General features: G+C 44.5%; 1 protein-coding gene across 3 annotated transcripts in view; it reads right to left on the reverse strand.

Moving 5' to 3' along the window:
* The window catches only part of KCTD1 (potassium channel tetramerization domain containing 1), a 197,095-nt gene that overhangs the window by 5,287 nt on the left and 173,971 nt on the right, over positions 1–17,837 (reverse strand). For all 3 annotated transcript variants that reach the window (XM_040354098.1, XM_040354097.1, XM_040354099.1), the window contains exon 3: positions 4,727–4,871. In XM_040354098.1, coding sequence (XP_040210032.1) covers positions 4,727–4,871 — 145 coding nt within the window. The remainder of the gene's footprint in view (positions 1–4,726; positions 4,872–17,837) is intronic.

Consider the following 17,837-nt stretch of genomic DNA (forward strand, 5'->3'; position numbering starts at 1 on the left):
GGAAGTCTGCCATTATAGACCTTAAAACATCTATCACCTGGCTGTCATGTTAAACCTGTAGCTTCATAACTTAACCACTGACCCTACAAGTGTAGCAGAAAAACTTTCCTCATGTGCATACTTGTCCTGGGTCAGTGAGTTACAAAGTATTGGGCCCCTTTCAGACGGATCGGACTCCACCCTGATCAGGAGAGGATACACTACTGATTGGAGCAGAGCAGGCGGTTGAGGCATTTATGTCCAGGGAGGGCTCTGTTTGTTTACTACCACCTGTCCATAGGAGCAAATGGACCATCCATTGAGGTCCAACTGAAAAACTGACAGGCGGACCTGATAAGACCCACCATGTGAAAGGGGCCTTAAAACCAACAGCCAGAGTTTGAAATGGAACAAATTGTCAGCTATGGCCCTGTATTTTTTTCAGTATCCCGCTTGATTAAAGACCATCCTTTCATACCTGTCTGGAGTACAGCTTTGCATCCTTCCTTGACCCAACAAAAACTCTACCCCAAGGAAGCCATATTTAGACACGTCATGCCTACTTTTATTAAGCCCCGCTCTTCCACAGTAGTGAGGGTGAAAATTAGGGCCGAAACAACTAATCGATTATGAAATTAATCGATTAATTACCCAGTAACATAAGGGGGTTTAAAAAAACAGCCCTTCATAGTACAAAAAGAGCAAATCGCTACTGTAAGTATTACTTTCACTGTCCCACAGTACAAAATGAACCACTTACAGTAGCGATTTGCTTTTTGTACTAAGTTTAGTTTTTTTAACCCTATTATGTTACTAAACATCTCAGGCCTGGGTCACATCTCAGTTTTTTTTGTGCTTTTTGCAGAAACGCACTACAGTTCATTTACATGGTTTCCTATGGAGCACGTTCACATCCATGATTTTTTCAGCTGCTGCATATTTGGAAAGGGTCAAGGACTTTTTTTAATGCAAAACTATGTTGTTTCGTTTTTTCGGTTCAATAAACTTCAATTGAGAAGCTGCAGAAAAACATGTAATGTGTTTACATGTAATGTGTTTTTGCAGAAATTTGTGTTTTTTATCTGCCAAACAAATTGGCCAAAAAATATGTAAAAATGTAAATCGCTGCAAAACCACCTTTTTGTTTTGTTTTTTTAAGGTTATTAACCGATTAATCGAAAACAACAATTGACCAACTAATCGATTATGAAAATAATCGTTAGTTGCAGCCCCCCTAGTGAAAATAGACTGACGGCACTTGTATACAATACAGGCTGAGCGTTGCAGAACTATACACACATGCTGATATTAAAAAGATCCTAAAACGAAAAAGCCCATTTGTATTAAAGTTTGTGTCCAGCCAAAAATATTTTTTGATAGAATGGGAAAGGATTAGAACCTCTGGAGGGTCTTACTGCTATCTCAGGCTCAGTCAGAGAGATGTACCCTCTTTTAGGTCCTGGGACAACAAGATTTGGGCTTGCTTTGATAACATCCATTTGAGGGGCTTCTGAGATGATTCAAAATTCATTGACCAGTACATACGACTTGCAGTTGACCTGCTTTTCACCATATACTTATATAGGTCTGCAAACGTTTAAAGCAAAAAAAAGCCCACTGACCCAGGCCCTAAAAACGTATTTCCACTTTTGCTGTCAAATTTAAGACAACCTCACTATATATGGGTTGTGTGTTCCCATTCACACAGCATACCCCCCCCCCCCAAAAAAAAATATATTTTTTACATTTTAGGGGTTTCTAAGGAGAAAGTCATGGCTTTTTCTAAGAAATTCTGGAGAGTCTCACAGTGGCTCTGTCTGTCCCCACACAGAAAAATAACTATACTTCACTACCATACAATGCAGGAGAGCGCTTTCTACCTTTTTAGGACAGTGTTCCAATCTTAAAGCTGATAATAAAGAACTGCAAACACATTACAGTCAAGGTTCATTATGTTAAACATTACTCCTCAGCCCCCTCCTAAACAGTATAAAGCAGGAAGAATATCTCAGGATGTTTAACCCTTTCATCATGATGGAGGGTAAAACAAATCCTAACTCCTGAATACAATTTTGCACTTTTGACACGCGTTGGCAAAACTATATATCACAACTATTTCATACTACAGTAAAACCTTGGATTGCGAGCATATTTCGTTACAGAAACATGCTTGTAATCCAAAGCACTTGTATATCAAAGCATTTTTTTTACAGGGTATAAAATAGAAGAGAGGCACCTCTGAGTGTAGCAATAAGTTTCTAAATGTTGTGCCTTCATTAAATGTAACCATATTGCTACACTTAGAGGCTCCTCTCTTCTTTTTTTATACTCAGTTGTGACATGACACTACTCTTATATCAAGACATAGCTTGTATATCAAGGCAAACTTTATTAAAACATTTTTCTCATATTGCAAAACGCTCTCAAACCAAGTTACTCTCAAACCAAGGTTTTACTGTACTTGTATCCAGGTGAATTATGCCTTCCCTTTTTTTTTTGTAAGGACAAATCAGCCTTTCATTTGGTGGTAAATGTTAATGAATATCATCTGAATTTTATGTATTTATGTATTACCACCATAGAATAACCCAAAATAAAATTCTCCAGCTCCAGATGATCGCAGCAATAAATACATATGTGTAGATTATTTGTTGTTTGTACCCGTAGTAGAGCCCAGAAAACATAGTGCCCATTTTTCTTGTTTTTAATCCTATCTAAAACATACGAGCACCAATGCGAATTAACACTAGCCCTGACCTAGATCAAATCTTGATCTAGCTACTTTTTCTTTATTTTTTAAATATTATTTTTACACACACTACTATGTTTACATTTCTCTCTTCTAGCAAGGAGAAATAGATACAATGTAACTTAAGAAAAAGGGAAAAAATATATAGGGGTGTGCTGTACAGTGACTAATCACTGTGAAAGCCACTCAGAGGCTATAACAGCAATCAGGTGATCAAGAACTCTCCGCCCCCCCCCCTCCCAATCATTGGTATGAGGCTCAGGGCCCTCAGAGAGAGCCTGGTCTCTATGCTGGGAGCCACTGTGCAGAACAAAACACAGCTATGTATAAATGTGGCCTCGCTCATAGACCTTCTGTGGGGCCGCATTTATGTGTACAGTCTGCGTTAATGAGTTAAGTAAAAAGCACTTAAAAGGGTAACCAACTAATTTTAAGTTATGCTATGCTAATAGAAACATGTAATAAATATAAACAAGGTAGAATTTCAAATAAACTTTGAGTGTTGTTTCTCTCTGGTGCTTCATTCCTCTGTTATCAGCATAAGCCACTTCTGAGAAGTTTTCCCCGACACATGAGATACATTTGTGACAGGAGGGAGCTCAGAACGCAGCTAGTCTATTCAGAACACAGCTCTGTATCCTTCCTTCACTCCGGTTTGCTGTGTGGAAGGGGGTGTGTACCTTTCCTCCAATCAGCTCTCACACACTATAACGGTAGTCTCCCCCCTACTTCTCTATGCTACTAACAGATGGAGAAGGATTTTAACACGATTCTACCCTTTTAAAAGGGGTGTGGGGAAGAGAAGACTGCAGATAAACGAGTAAAACTTATGTAAGAGCATTTGTTTAATCTCTGTGTATCATCTAAGGCCAGTCACTTCACTGGGTATATGAGAGAGTTCACAACCACTTTAATGTACATTTTTTTAAGTTTTAATGTTTCATTTTTGATAGACCTGTGTATATACTAGGGATTGGCCGATTATCGGCGACCGATATCAGCATTTTCTGAAAAATTGGTATCAGTCTCAAACTAGACAGATTACTTCAAGGGATTTTACCAGGGTGATGCATGCATCACCCTGGTACCGTTGTTTACAGCGGACGGCCGGACAGCCGCTCGGCGGTTATTACAAGCAACGGGAGGGGATGTGCCGCCGCCTTCCGCTGCTCGCCCGGGCTCTTGCATCCCAACGGGAGGCCCGAGTAACAATCCAGCACATCCGCGGCTGGCCGAAGACCCAAAAAAAGCTGATGCTTCTTTCGGGTCTCGGATCTAGTAATCCGGAAGCAACGTCATGACATCACTTCCCAGATTACTGGCATCTTAAAAGGTGCCAGTTTAAAAAAAAAAAAAATATTCAAAAATGCTGATCTTGATGTTTTGAATACTTTGAAATGCAGAGGAGGGGTTGGGGATCTTATAGACCCCCAATTCCCCCAAAAAAGCATACCTGTCAATGCCTATACCTGTCACAAGGGATGTTTACATTCCTTGTGACAGCAATAACAGTGATTAAAAAAAAAAAATATGTAAAATGACAGTGTAATTTTTTTTTTAAATGTATAAAATATTGGCCAAAAATATCGTCCATCAGCAGGAGAGGTAGCCGAAATATCGGTATCGTATCGGCATAAAAAAAAGGATATCGGTTGATCCCTAGTATATACAGTGGACAATAAAATGCCAGCTAAGGTTCTAGTCTTCTCCTAATCTACTCAACTAATAAAATAATTTTATTTCAGGTTCAGGTTTGCGTCGCTATTGCAGATTTTCACTCACATCCTGTCTTGTGAAACAATTTAAATCAGAACAGTAAATGGGGGGAATTCTTTCTAATAGAGCCCCAGATAGTCAGATAGTAGGGGCAGGGGGATTATTCCGCTTCGCTGTCCCTAAGATCAAAATAAATAAAACTATGGCTGGATGTACACTCTTGATTTTTAACCATATGCTTAAAAGAAGGAAGTACTGATAGTAAGGAGAAAGGTTACTCACTTTAAAATCATCAGAGATGAGGAGTTTTGATGTACGTAAAAAGTTCAATATATAACGAAACATTTGGCCATCTCTATCGATAAAGTAATGCTGCTTTAAACTGTCCAAAACAATGGGCTCTGTTCCATCGAATAGCCTCCCGATTCTGCAGAGATAATAAAAATGTATTCAAATCAACCAAAACAATTATGTCTGCAGACAAAATGATGTGATGAAGCATTAAAAAAAAAAAAAAAAAAAAAAAAAAAGAAGAAGGTGTATACTTATAAAGCCACAGTGAATTATGACATTCACCAAATATCCACTGCAGGTGAATCTTCCTGGTACATGTATTTTAAATTACAACAAATGATTAACCATCTAGGAATATTTGGTGAATGTCACATTTACTGCTTGGCATCTAGCACATTTAGGGGCATATTTACAATTTTTCTAGCATACCAAGATAAAGCGAGAGAAAGGCATGAAAGGCCAGCTAGAACATGAACCGACTCATGACACCATTTTAGGCTCATTTGTCCACTGGGTGTCACTGTTCACGTAAGATCAATAGACTGGGGAAGAGAATGCACTATAGCAGAGATATGCAATTAGCGGACCTCCAGCTGTTGCAAAACTACAAGTCCCATCATGCCTCTGCCTCTGGGTGTCATGCTCGTGGCTTTAAGAGTCTTTCTATGCCTCATGGGATTTGTAGTTCTGCAACAGCTGGAGGTCCGCTAATTGCTTATCCCCGCACTATAGTGTATATTCGCATAGAGACGTTAACAGGTCTAAAGATTAAGCAAGTTAAAGAAAATAATAGGGTTCTGTTACAGAAAGTGCAAATATACCAGTCTGACGTTTTATCTTAAAGTAGACCGCTTAAAAAAAAATTCACTCTTTGCATCGACCAAGTGACATGTCATTAACAAATTACTCTGAGTAAAACAAGTTCCTGTTTCTTTGCCATAATTAAAATAAAAATGCTTTTGGACACACTCACTTGGCCTAAAGTTGGAGGCAAAACACCATAGGATCTTTGGTTATAGGGGCATTGTGTGCATTTCAGATGACACTGCTCAATGTTTTCAATCAAGCAAACCCAGCCAGGTAGAATGAAGAAATGGTACTGAGGTAAGGGCAATGACAAAGCTCTACAATACTAGGCAGGAAGCAGAGCCTGCACATATAATACAACCCCAATATTTTAATTGTATTTATTTATTTTAGTGTTTGGCAGAAGCCATTTATTATAAATCAACTGTAACCATCCTCATCTGTTTGTTTGTAATTAGTGTTTGTGTATAAAAGGTCAATGAGTTTCTGGACTCCTGACAGACCCTTGCATTTTTCATCCAGTGCTGCACTGATGTTTCGGGGTTCTAAGTCATGGGGAGAGCAAAATAATTGTCCAAGGATCTGTGGGAAAAGGTAGTTGAACTGTATAAAACAGGAAAGGGATATAAAAAGATATCCAAGAAATTGAGAATGCCAATTGGCAGTGTTCAAACTCAAATCAAGAAGTGGAAAATGAGGGGTTGTGTTGAAACCAAACCACGGTCAGGTGGACCAACTAAAATTAGCATGTTATCAGGCCAAAATATTACAATTTATCATTACAAAGGCAATTTGTAGACCGATTTTACTGGACTGTAAAGACCTCTAAATTGGCTGTAAATGTTGATTTATTATTTGAGCCATTCTAAACCAGATATCATGTATTGGTAATACAGAAAGCTAAACAAGAACTTTGAAAAATTACACCTTTATTAAGGCGTAGCTCCGCCGTTTAAAAAAATATTAAAAGCCAGCAGCTACAAATACTGCAGCTGCTGACTTTTTATATTGGGACACTTACCTGTCCTGGAGTCCAGCGACGTCTGCAGCAGAAGATGAGCGATCGTTCGTCTATCTGCTGCCCCCACCGCCATCCTCAGTGAGGGAATCAGGAAGTGAAGCACTCAGGCTTCACTGCCCGATTCCCTACGGCGCATGCGTGTGTTGCGCAGCGCCGCCCTTACTGGTCCCTGCTGTGTTCTGGGAGCGGAGTGTTTCCCAGAACACAACGGGTGGGGCGGGAAGTGACACACTACCTGCAGACTCCCCGCAGCGAGGACTCCTGGAAGTGGGTGCAAATACCTGTCTTTGACAGGTATCTGCACCCCCCCCTAAAAGGTGTCAAATGTGACACCGGAGGAGGGGAGGGTTCCGATGAGTGGAAGTTCCACTTTAGGGTGGAGCTCCGCTTTAAGTTCTATATTCTTTCTTTTTTTCACATTGTCAGTTGAGCATCACAACACTCCACATGTAATTTTTTATTAACAGTAGAGAAATGTACTGCAAAATAATGTAGGGTAAGGTAAAACTATTCTTTTTGCCTAGCTCTATAAAACGGGTCCTCATATTCTTCATTAACAAATAAGCAAACTGAAACCTGCACCGTGTAGACACTGCAATTACAGGACAATGCCATCCAAATTCCTTCATACTGTGCCACAGAGATGTTCTTGTTATCACGTCACATTACTGCGATTAACACAGGCCTTGGTAATGAATTGTAGACTTTATTAAACAATGTCATTGCGGGCACTCAGGTGGGCAAATATCATCGATAAATGGCTAGACACAGCATGCCTTTCTACACCAACCAAGCAATGTTGTTTTCTGCGTCTGAACAAACACTACGTACAGGGCTTAAAAATACTGACATTTTCTTGGTTCAAGCCAGAAAGCATGAGATGCCACTTCGGACTTTTATAGTAAAAATAAACATGTAATAAAACATATATTAAACACTGATACCTAATGCCTAGTACACACAATGTTCTCCTTGTGGGGAGAGCCGTCGCCACCAGAACACAGAGATTACTGCTAGTGACTATAATAGCCGCTTACACTAATCGCATGTAAAATCTGACAAGCTGGTTATACCCAGGATGATCAATTGATCATTTTGGGTACAGCCTGCCCATACATGGTTCAAATCTCAGCTGGTCCCTGTTGAACCAGCCATGATTCAAACCATCTATGGCTGGCTTAAGCCATTGTTTTCTTCAATTATTATCCCTTTAAATGAATCCGTTAATCTTGCAAGCTCCCTGATGAAGAATGAATTTCTACTGCAGTTCCAACAGTGCTTGCTGGTCACTGCTAAAGCAGCTTAAACAATGCTTCTCCAAGGCCCCTTACACACAAGGCAGACTTCATTCGAGTCCACCTGCTTTGCAGGGAATTTGTCCGCTGATGCTGAGCAGGCAGATGGCTGGTCCCCTCCATTTATGCACAGACACAGACACAGCCCACGCTCCTCTATGGGCTGTCAGATGTAAATCCCTATCCTGTTTTAGCGGATAGGATCGGATGTTGGCAGGTGTCAACAGACACCTGTACATTGACACCCACCGTTCCATAGGAGGAGACTGGAGATTGCGTTCGGCATCGTCTAAAAAACAGACAGCTGGACATGATCGGTCCGCTAGTGTGAAAAGGTGCCCACGTTACCAGCAGAGCCTAGGAGGTGGCATTTTGTTAAGTGTAGCCATGTCATTTACTTTAACCCTTTTACTGCCAGGTTGGTACGGCATACAAACCCACTGTACTGCTTCCAGCTGGCCAACACCCTAGTACCCCAGCACCTACCAATTAGCACCCCCGCCAGCACCAATCTGTGGTGGCTCTGCAATACCAACATTCCTTCTAGGTCTCGTCTGACAGCAATTGCATGGGAGCCACAGCCTAAGGGGTTAATCCATGCCACTGAGACTTCTCCAGCACCAGCTGATTGACACCCTCTGCCAGCACCGATCTGCTGTGGCTCCCGGCTGTTGTGACCCCCCCCCCCTGGTGCCCCCCACGGCCTCCCCATGCAATGCTGCTGGCTGGCTTTCTGTCAGAATGGAGAGTGGGAGTTTACCAGCCCCTTTTCTTTCCTGAATGAACAAAGTGTGATTGATAGCGATCACTCTTCATCACTGACACATAGTAAACAGTGTTTACTATGTCAGTTTATGAATGAATAGGAGTCGCTGTACAAACTCCCATCTATTCATCTACAGGGCAACTCAGGCTGCAGAGAAAGAGACTGTCTTTAGTCCCTTTACTTTGTCTCAAAAAAAAAAAAAAAGAAGGAGAGACATAAGGAGTCTGTTTAGACCCCCTGGTGTTCCTCCCCCATAAAAGAAATAAAAAATGAAAAGTGAAAAAGGTATACCTGTAAAAAAATAAAGGAATAAAAATAAACCCAGTAAAGAGTAGATTTAGACATGCATCTAAATCTCCCTTACCTCTGAAGCCCAATCTACATTCGGATCACGCTCCAGAGGCTACTGACAGAGTGAGGAAGTCAACGCTTCCTCACTGCCTGTTTTGACTCCATGTTTGCTGACAAATGAACGGCAATCGAAGGGTGTATGCTTTAGTACACCCCATATGAATGAGGCCTTAGTAGGAATTTAGCAAGGGTTTTGTAAGTTATGCTGTGTTTATGTGTGCAAATAGTTTTTTTTTTTTTGTCATGAAAATATATTGCATGGCATAAAAAAAAATCAGGAGGACCTTCTTTTTATTCTACAGCTCGTGTGCTTTCAGAAAACATATGAAAGCTGTAAGTGAAAAATTAAAACCTCCAGATTTTTTTAAGAAATGTTTGCGTATGTTCGATTTTCACCATTTCACAAAAAGGCGCAATTTAAAATGTACAAACATTTGTTATTTATTAACTTAACACAGGTTTAGCTTTCATATTTAAAAGGAATTTAGCAGTAATTTTGTAAAATTTGCAGCGAAAAGGTTAATGCATCAAACTTCCTCTTTGGCTTCTCCTTCAGCATGGTTGGCCTCCCTTTAAGGAAAGTAAAGTAGACAGAAGAACAAGAACAGCAACTCTAGCACTCATTTTATGAATGGATACGTGAGTAATTCATAATTTGGGATACAATCTAGGGATGCACCGAAATTTCGGGCGCCGAAACATCTAAAAGACAATTATTGCCAATATTTGAGCCGCCCTTGTGCCGTCCATTACGGGTGTGTCTTTCAGACGTGCCATGCCACAGTCCTCTCCTCTCTTCTCCTCCTCCTTGCGGCAATCTCTGTGTGTCACGGAGCTTAATTACACAGGCCGCAGTAACAACGTCCCGCCTACTGTGACAGACGGCACACTGATCCAATGGTGGGACATTGAATCAGTGTGACGTGATCACAGGAGGTGGGACATTGTTACTGCGGCCTGTGTTAAGCTCCGTGACACACGGAGATCGCCGTGAGAAGGGAGGGAACTGGCAAGCTGCATGACGTGCACTGGCAGGCTGCACAACAGGAACTGGCAAGCTGCATGACGGAAACTGGCAAGCTGCACGACAGCCACAGTTGAGGCTGCATCTGAGGGGCACAGGTGAGACTGCATCTGAGGGGCACAGGTGAGGCTGCATCTGAGGGGCACACGCAAGCTGCATGACGGGCATTGGTAAGGTTCATGATGGACACAGGCAGGCTGCATCTGACAGGAACTGGTGAGGCTGCATTGATCTCTTGTATCATGTCTGCAGTCTCTGACCATCTCCTGTACCATGTCCCAAGTCTGACCACCTCCTGTAGCGTGTCCCTAGTCTCTGACCATCTCCTGTACCATGTCCCCAGTCTCTGACCATCTATTTTTTGGTATCGGCCATTTTCGGTATCAGTTTTGATTTTCAGCCTAGTGTATTTTTCATTTTCATTATCAGTTTCGGCAACAAAAAACCCATTCGGTGCACCCCTAATGCAATCCTCTTCTTTAACCACATCCCACCCGGCCACTGCATATATACGGCCGGGTGGGTGCTCTCTCCCGAGTGGACGTTCAGGAATATCCCTCGGAAGGAGGGACACCCAGACACGGCGCATCTCCAATCGGCAGGAGGGCTTTGTGATTGGCTCTCCTGATCACATGACGGCCGTGTCCAATCATAGTCATTATGTAATGTAAATAGAGAACCAGTGCTAGGAGAGGAGAGCGGATCGCTGCAGCTGGCTGGTGATCGGTGTGTATGAGCTGTTTTACATGAGCATTTGCGTACATATGTCCGTGATCACACAAACCAATTATTTTAAACTTAACTGGATTTTTTTTACCAAAAAGACATGTAGCAGAATACATTTTTGGCTTACATTTATGCCAAAATTAGATTTTATTAGATTTCTTTTAAAATGGAAGAAGAAAATATAGTTTTTTTCCAAATTTCCGCAATTTTTTTTGCCTATATCGGAAAAAATTAAAAATGAAGTGGTGAATAAATACCACCAAAAGAAAGCTTTATTTGTGCAAACAATACAATAAAAATGTAATTTGGGTACAGTGTAGCATGACCGCGCAATTGTCACTGAAAGCTGAAAATTGGTCTGGGAAGGAAGGGGGTAAAAGTGCCCAGTATTGAAGTGGTTAAAGTTATGAAGTCTCAAGTGATATTTTATTTTAATGCAAACAAATAGTCTTTTCCCATTTTTGTACTGCACAACACATATAAAATAAAGTTACCTCTGAGGCCGATCCCACATGCGGAGCGCTGCTCCCAACAGTAAAAAAATAGGATTTTTTGTACTCACCGTAAAATCCTTTTCTCTGAAGTCCATGGACGGACACAGCTCCTTAAATCTTGACAAGTGGGTTATGTTCCCTGTTTACAGGAGAGGACTAGGCAGAAACATGTTAAATAGTTAAATACATGTTACATTAACAGAGTTGAACAGCCCCGCCCAGGGGGCGGTCCCTCCAGACATAACCCTCCTCACTGCAGCTTGCAGCCTCAGTTCGTAACAAGCAGTACAAACCTAAAAAGGAGGGGTGGGAGCTGTGTCCGTCCATGGACTTCAGAGAAAAGGATTTTACGGTGAGTACAAAAAATCCTATTTTCTCTTATCGTCCATGGACGGACACAGCTCCTTAAATCTTGACAAGTGGGACGTCCCCAAGCAGTGTCAAAAAACGAGGGGTGGGAAATATATCAGTAAAAACAATTTTAACTTCACCCCAAAACAAGCAGAGCTCCTCAACGGAGGAGGTGCAACTTTAAACAGCCGCCGGCAAAAACTAGCGGCTGAAAAAAACATCATAAGATGCACTCACAGCAACCATGTAAATTCTGGAAAAAGCGTGAACGGACGAGCAAATCGCCGCCTCGCACACCTGTGAGACCGACGCATGATGTCGGGAAAAAAAAAAAAAAAAAAACCCAGGAAGCACCAATTGCCCTGGTCGAAAGTGCCGTGACCGGAAAAGGGGGGCCCGCCCTTAGGAGCATAGGCCTGTATGACGGCCTGCCCGTTCCACCGAGAAATGGTGGTCGACGAGACCGCCAGGCCCTTTTGTGGACCAGACACCGACACAAAAGAGAGTCAGAAGCTCCGAAATGGAGCCGTAGTAGGCTGGTATACCCGCAAAGCGCGTACCACGCCTAAAGTATGAAAGGCCGAAACCTCCTTCGGAAGAAGGGAAGGTCGCGGGCGCACCATCACCTAATCCTTATGGGGGATCAAGCATGGCGGCTTGCAAGACAAGACCGCCAACTCAGAAACCCCTCTAACAGAGGTAAAGGCCACTAAAGGGGCCACCTTCTGAGATAGTGTCAAGAGAAAATCTCTCTGATGTTTCCAAAAGGAAGGTTCCTGAAGAACCGAGAGCACCAGAGTCAAAACTCATGGGGGAAGAGATGGGCCAAGAGGGGAAAGTATATGACAAACCCCTTGCACACAAAAAAAGGGGACCCACCAGGGAACGGGCCGCAAAAAGGCCACTAAAAACACAGCCAAGGCTGAAATCTGCCCCCAAACGGTGCTTTAAGCAATTTTTAGATCCAATCCAAGCTTTAAAAACAGCAGGACCCTGGACATTGAAAGTACGCCCGTGGACGTCACTCCATCCCTTCGCACCAAGAGAGGTGCGACGGTAGATCCTCCGGAAGAAGACTACGGTGCCCTGTTGAGATGACCGAGTCAGACAGACCCTGGTCACCTAAAGTCTGGCTTCCAATAACCATGTTAAGCAAGTCAGTGACTGTACAACAGGAGGAAGTATGGGACCTTGAGACAGGAACCTCCTGCCCTGGCAATCGCCAGGGTGCCTCCGCTACCAGGCGCCCGATATCAGCGTACCAAGGACGCCGAGATTAATCTGGAGCGATTAGAATCATCGGGATCTCCTCAGCATCCACTCTGTGGAGCGGCCGAGGAAGCAACTACCATGGAGGAATGGCAAAAAATCACCGATACAGACAACACAGGGCCACCAGCGCGACTGACGCGTCTGTACAAGATCACTAGACCTGGCCACTAACTGACACCCTTGCGGCGGAGACAAGCTGCCAGGAGATCCATGCCATGTGAGGCTCACCTCCTGCAAGGGAGCCGAAACACCCCAAAGCACAAAGACCAGTCGCCCTGGTCCAGCATCTGGCGACTCCAGTAGTCTGCCTGCCGGCATACCTGATGGTAGACTGAAGCCACGGCCGTGGCGTTGTCCGGCTGAAACCAGATTGGTCGACCACAAGGAGAAGCATAGCCTGATCGCCTAAAATAGTAGGACAATGAACAGTAGACAGCACCTGGTATTCCCAGGCGGTCTTCCACCAGGCACTAGCCAGGCCCGACCCTGGGTAGCTACCGAGACCAGACACATTCAAGGAGGTGTGGTCATAGGTCCACGCAAGTCCAGCGACTCAGGGCCGACTGGACCCCCCAGTTTTGTGAACCTCCAGGTTCACAACCCGTGAGCTGGCATTCGTCGTAAACACCGACCACTGGAAGGAAGGAACAACTTCCCGGACCGAAGAGTCGGGAATCTCTGTCACCAACTCAGAGAGACTCTGACTAGGTGGCGCACAGGAATCTAATGATTTCAGAGACAAGAGATTTTTACCACCTGGACAGTAGTTCCACTGGAAAACCAGGGTGTGGAACTGGGCATACAGTACCACCTTGAAGGAGGCTACCCACAGACCCTGAACCAGCAGGCGCCCGGAGAGAAGACCGATTGCGTGATGCCAATACCTTCTCCGCAGACTGAAGAGTCTGCAATTTCTCCAGGGGAAGAAGGACCTTTGCCACTGAGGAGTCTGGATCAACACTAGATACTCCAACGCTGAGTCGGAACCTAGCATGCCCATAATTTGAACCCTGGGTCGCACACATGTAGGGCAGGCTTGCTGCCACTGAGCTACACTTTCTGGCCTAAACGTCTAACATCCACCCGAATCTTCGGAGGGTCTGAATGGGAATAACCCATCCACTAGGTCGGAGACAGAAGCTGCTCTCAGAAGAAAGTCGTCAAAGTAGCCAATGAGGCAAAGCCTCGCTGACCCAACAAAATTCAAATAAGTGCGAGCTCCTAGCTGAAAACCCATGGTGCTGACGCCAGATCAAAAGGGAGGGCCACAGGCTGACAGAGACCCTTCTCTCATCACGAAGCACAGAAAAAAACACTGTGACATGTGCAAAACGGGACATGCATGTATGCGTCCCTGATGTCCGAGGACGTCAGGACATCCCCCGGATGAAGCGCAGCTACCACCGAACAAATGGATTCCATGCGGAACTACCCGACGTTCACAAAGGTATTTAGGGCCTGAGGCCCATAGAAAACCCCAAAACTCTCGTCCTGCAGGAAAGGTAAAATTACCTTGCAGCTTAGCAAATCCCACACTGCCCAAGGCAGACCGACGTGCCGGGAGGGGAAGACACAAGGACAGAACTTTGTTCTGTGGATAGGAGGAAACCCTATCTAGTACTCCGAAGAGACCACCTCGCAGACCCACTAATCGGAGAGCAGGGAGGTTTCACTGAATTGTGAACCTGCAAGCCGCCCCTCCCACCTAGAGACAGGGAGGGAAGGCTATATACATTGGCAGGATTTGGGTGCCGGCGTGATCGGCTTATGCACCCAGGGACAGATTAGTCCCCCAGCTGGGCCTTTGACGGCCTGGGAGGGTTGCCCCTAAATAATACACACACATAGTGTGTATGTATATTATGTAGGTGTATGCACACATGTCTTTGGAGGAAACCGGAGTACCCGGAGGAAACCCACACAGACACAGGGAGCGACAATGCAAGCTCCAGGCAGATTGGAGATTCGAACCAATGACTCTTTTGCTGCCAAGTAATGGAGTTAAGCACTACACCACCGTGTGCATAAAACCATTCTGAAACAGACGCCCTGGATAACAAGGGCGCAGCATTCAATGAAGCATCACAGACCTATATGAGGCCCTGGACCAGCTGGTCCGCTAGGCTAATAACCTCAGGAGAGAGTCGGTGCTCCTCCACTGTCTGGTGCAAAATGCTCACTCTGTGAGTTGTATACAGCACTAGGGGTCAGGACTACTCCAAGATGGCCGCCGAGCGTTCAGAACGCGGCCACAGGAAAAAGGCCAGCACAATGTAAGCTGCGCCATAGCGTGGCTACGACAAAATGGGCGCCAATGGGAGTTTTCAATGTAATTGAAAAATCTCCCAAAAAAAAAATAGCGCCAGCGACCACTGAGACCCCAGTGTAGTGGCCACAATAGGCCGCAAGCCAGACCCCAGCATGGTAAACATGGAACGGGTCAGTACTTCGGATCTTCTATCAGTCAGATCCATACAAGTAGGGGTTCCCGCCCGGCGGTGAGGGACTACAAAAGCCCTCAGTGGCTTTTCTCATTCCGCATCTCAGAAATTATCAAAGAAGGGCACAGAAGGAAAAAACCTACACAGCGGTCTGATTTGTGTGATCCAAAAAAGACCGAGCCCTCAGCGGAAACCCAGCTGCACTATGCAGCTTAGGAGAGTCCCTTGCAGCAGTAAAAAGCGCACCCATAAATGCCTTATTCTGCCTTTTTTTTTTTTTTTTTTTCAACTAGGTACCTAGTCCATGGCTCCATAACAGAGCATTCCCCAGGGGATAACGGGGGAAGGGGGCACTCTTTTACCGCCCGCCCGCAGTCCACCCCCACCCTGGCACAAACTGTGTCCAGGACTACAATAAAAACTCTGTGGGAATCACAGGTGCTAACACCTGCTGCCACCACCAGCATGTGGGGAAGGACCCAGATACTGACTCCAATATTTACATATAGTGTGTATTATAATATGCACACCTGTCCATACAAATAGACAAAAGCTCCTAGAGCCCTATTCAGGGCCTCTCACCCACTTGCTGCGCTGACCAGGGGTAACCAGGGGACTCCCTCAGGAGGAGACTGCACAGCGCTGCCTGTGAGGAAAAGAACCGTGAGGTAACTTTTGCAGGGACCTGTGTTTAAACAGGAAAAGCCTCATAGGGCTGTTTTATTTAAGGACAAGTCACAGATACAGCATAAAAAGCAAAACCGTTACAGGTGTCACCAATCAGTCAGCGTCTGCTGAAGTATAATCATAAACATCTGTGCTCATCACAGGGCTTTTTACCTCACAGGAAAGCCCAATACAAAAAAGAAAAAGCACAGGCCAGATAACACAGTCCCCTCAGGAAGGCCCCCTCCCCCCTGACAGCGGCAATGTTAGCAATGCAGCAAGGGAAAGGAGCAGGGAAGTAAGGGGAAGGGACCCCCGAACCCCAGGAATGCCCAGCCTTACCAACCCACCGAAGCAGGAGGGACTGTACTTACCCGTCCAAGCGAGGACTCGCTGACGCATTCCTGACAGAACTACAACCGCAATGGAGGTAGCTGTCGGCCCGGTCCACTGTGATTGAGACAACACCACAGCTCAGTCATATGTGGACCTCGGAGCAAAGCTCACCGGCCACCTCAGGAGTCATGAGGTATGGCGTGGCAGACCAAGCCTCTTTGCAAAGGTGTGCCCACGCTTGCTGGTCGGACTGAGTAGACTACAAGGATCTATAATATCCAGCCTGTCTCTCAGCCAACAGTTGAAAGAAGATTCTTCAAGAAAAAGTAAAGTAAAATAAAATAAAATTTCTCCTCAGGGCGCTGGGCCCAAAGGGAGCCATACGTCCTTCTCCTTTGCTAGGCAGAACGAAACTGAGGCTGCAAGCTGCAGTGAGGAGGGTTATGTCTGGAGGGACCGCCCCCTGGGCGGGGCTGTTCAACTCTGTTAATGTAACATGTATTTAACTATTTAACATGTTTCTGCCTAGTCCTCTCCTGTAAACAGGGAACATAACCCACTTGTCAAGATTTAAGGAGCTGTGTCCGTCCATGGACGATAAGAGAAAACATGCTTTTGTTCATGTCAGAGAGCACAGCTTTACATTTACTTCCAGGCCTGCTGCTGTTATGAGAGCTGAATCTCGTTCTTGTATCTTCTCCCTTTGTCCACTTACAGAACATCTTGCATTCTGTAACGCATTCACAAAATACATGGCGTTCTGTGACTGGACAAAGAAAGAGGAGAAGCAGATAAAACAACATTAGCTGTAGCTCTCATAGACGCAACACGTCAGAAAGCCCCGGCAAAAGCTGTACTATCTGGTATATTTTTTTAGAATAGAACATAAATAAGAAAATACTTTTTGTCTGGATTTCTGCTTTAATGTATTTAACCTTACAGCAGACTGTTCTATGTAAAGGGAAATCCTCGAAAGACTTCAACCACTGTCTTTTTTTTTTGAAGGTGGAACTAAAAATTCTATAAAAATAAAAAAATATTGCTGTCCTTTATTGCAGAACCAACTCTGTGGCCCGGATTCACAAAGACTTACGCCGACGTATCTGTATATACGCCGCGTAAGTCCACGGATTCACAGTACAAGATACGCCTGAATTTTGGCTTCCTATGACCGGCGTAAGTCTCCTACGCCGTTGTATCTTGGGTGCATATTTACGCTGGCCGCTAGGGGCGCTTCCATTGATTTACGCATCGAATATGCAAATGATCTAGATACGCCGATTCACGAATGTACTTGCACCCATAGCAGTAAGCTACGCCGTTTACGTAAGGCGTACGTCCGGTGTAAAAAGTCGTGTCGTGTATTGACGTCGGAACTGCCGTTGGATTTTACGTTGTTTGCGCAAGTCGTACGTGAATGGGGTTGGGCGTAGGTTACGTTCACGTCGTTGCCATTGAGCCGTCGTATCTTAGGGCGTTAATTTGAAGTGATTCTGAGCATGCGCGAATGCGCCATTCGTTTGGGAATTTATTTACATGGGGTCACAGC

This window comes from Rana temporaria, chromosome 5, assembly GCF_905171775.1.
Source record: "Rana temporaria chromosome 5, aRanTem1.1, whole genome shotgun sequence".
Classification (NCBI taxonomy): Eukaryota; Metazoa; Chordata; class Amphibia; order Anura; family Ranidae; genus Rana; species Rana temporaria.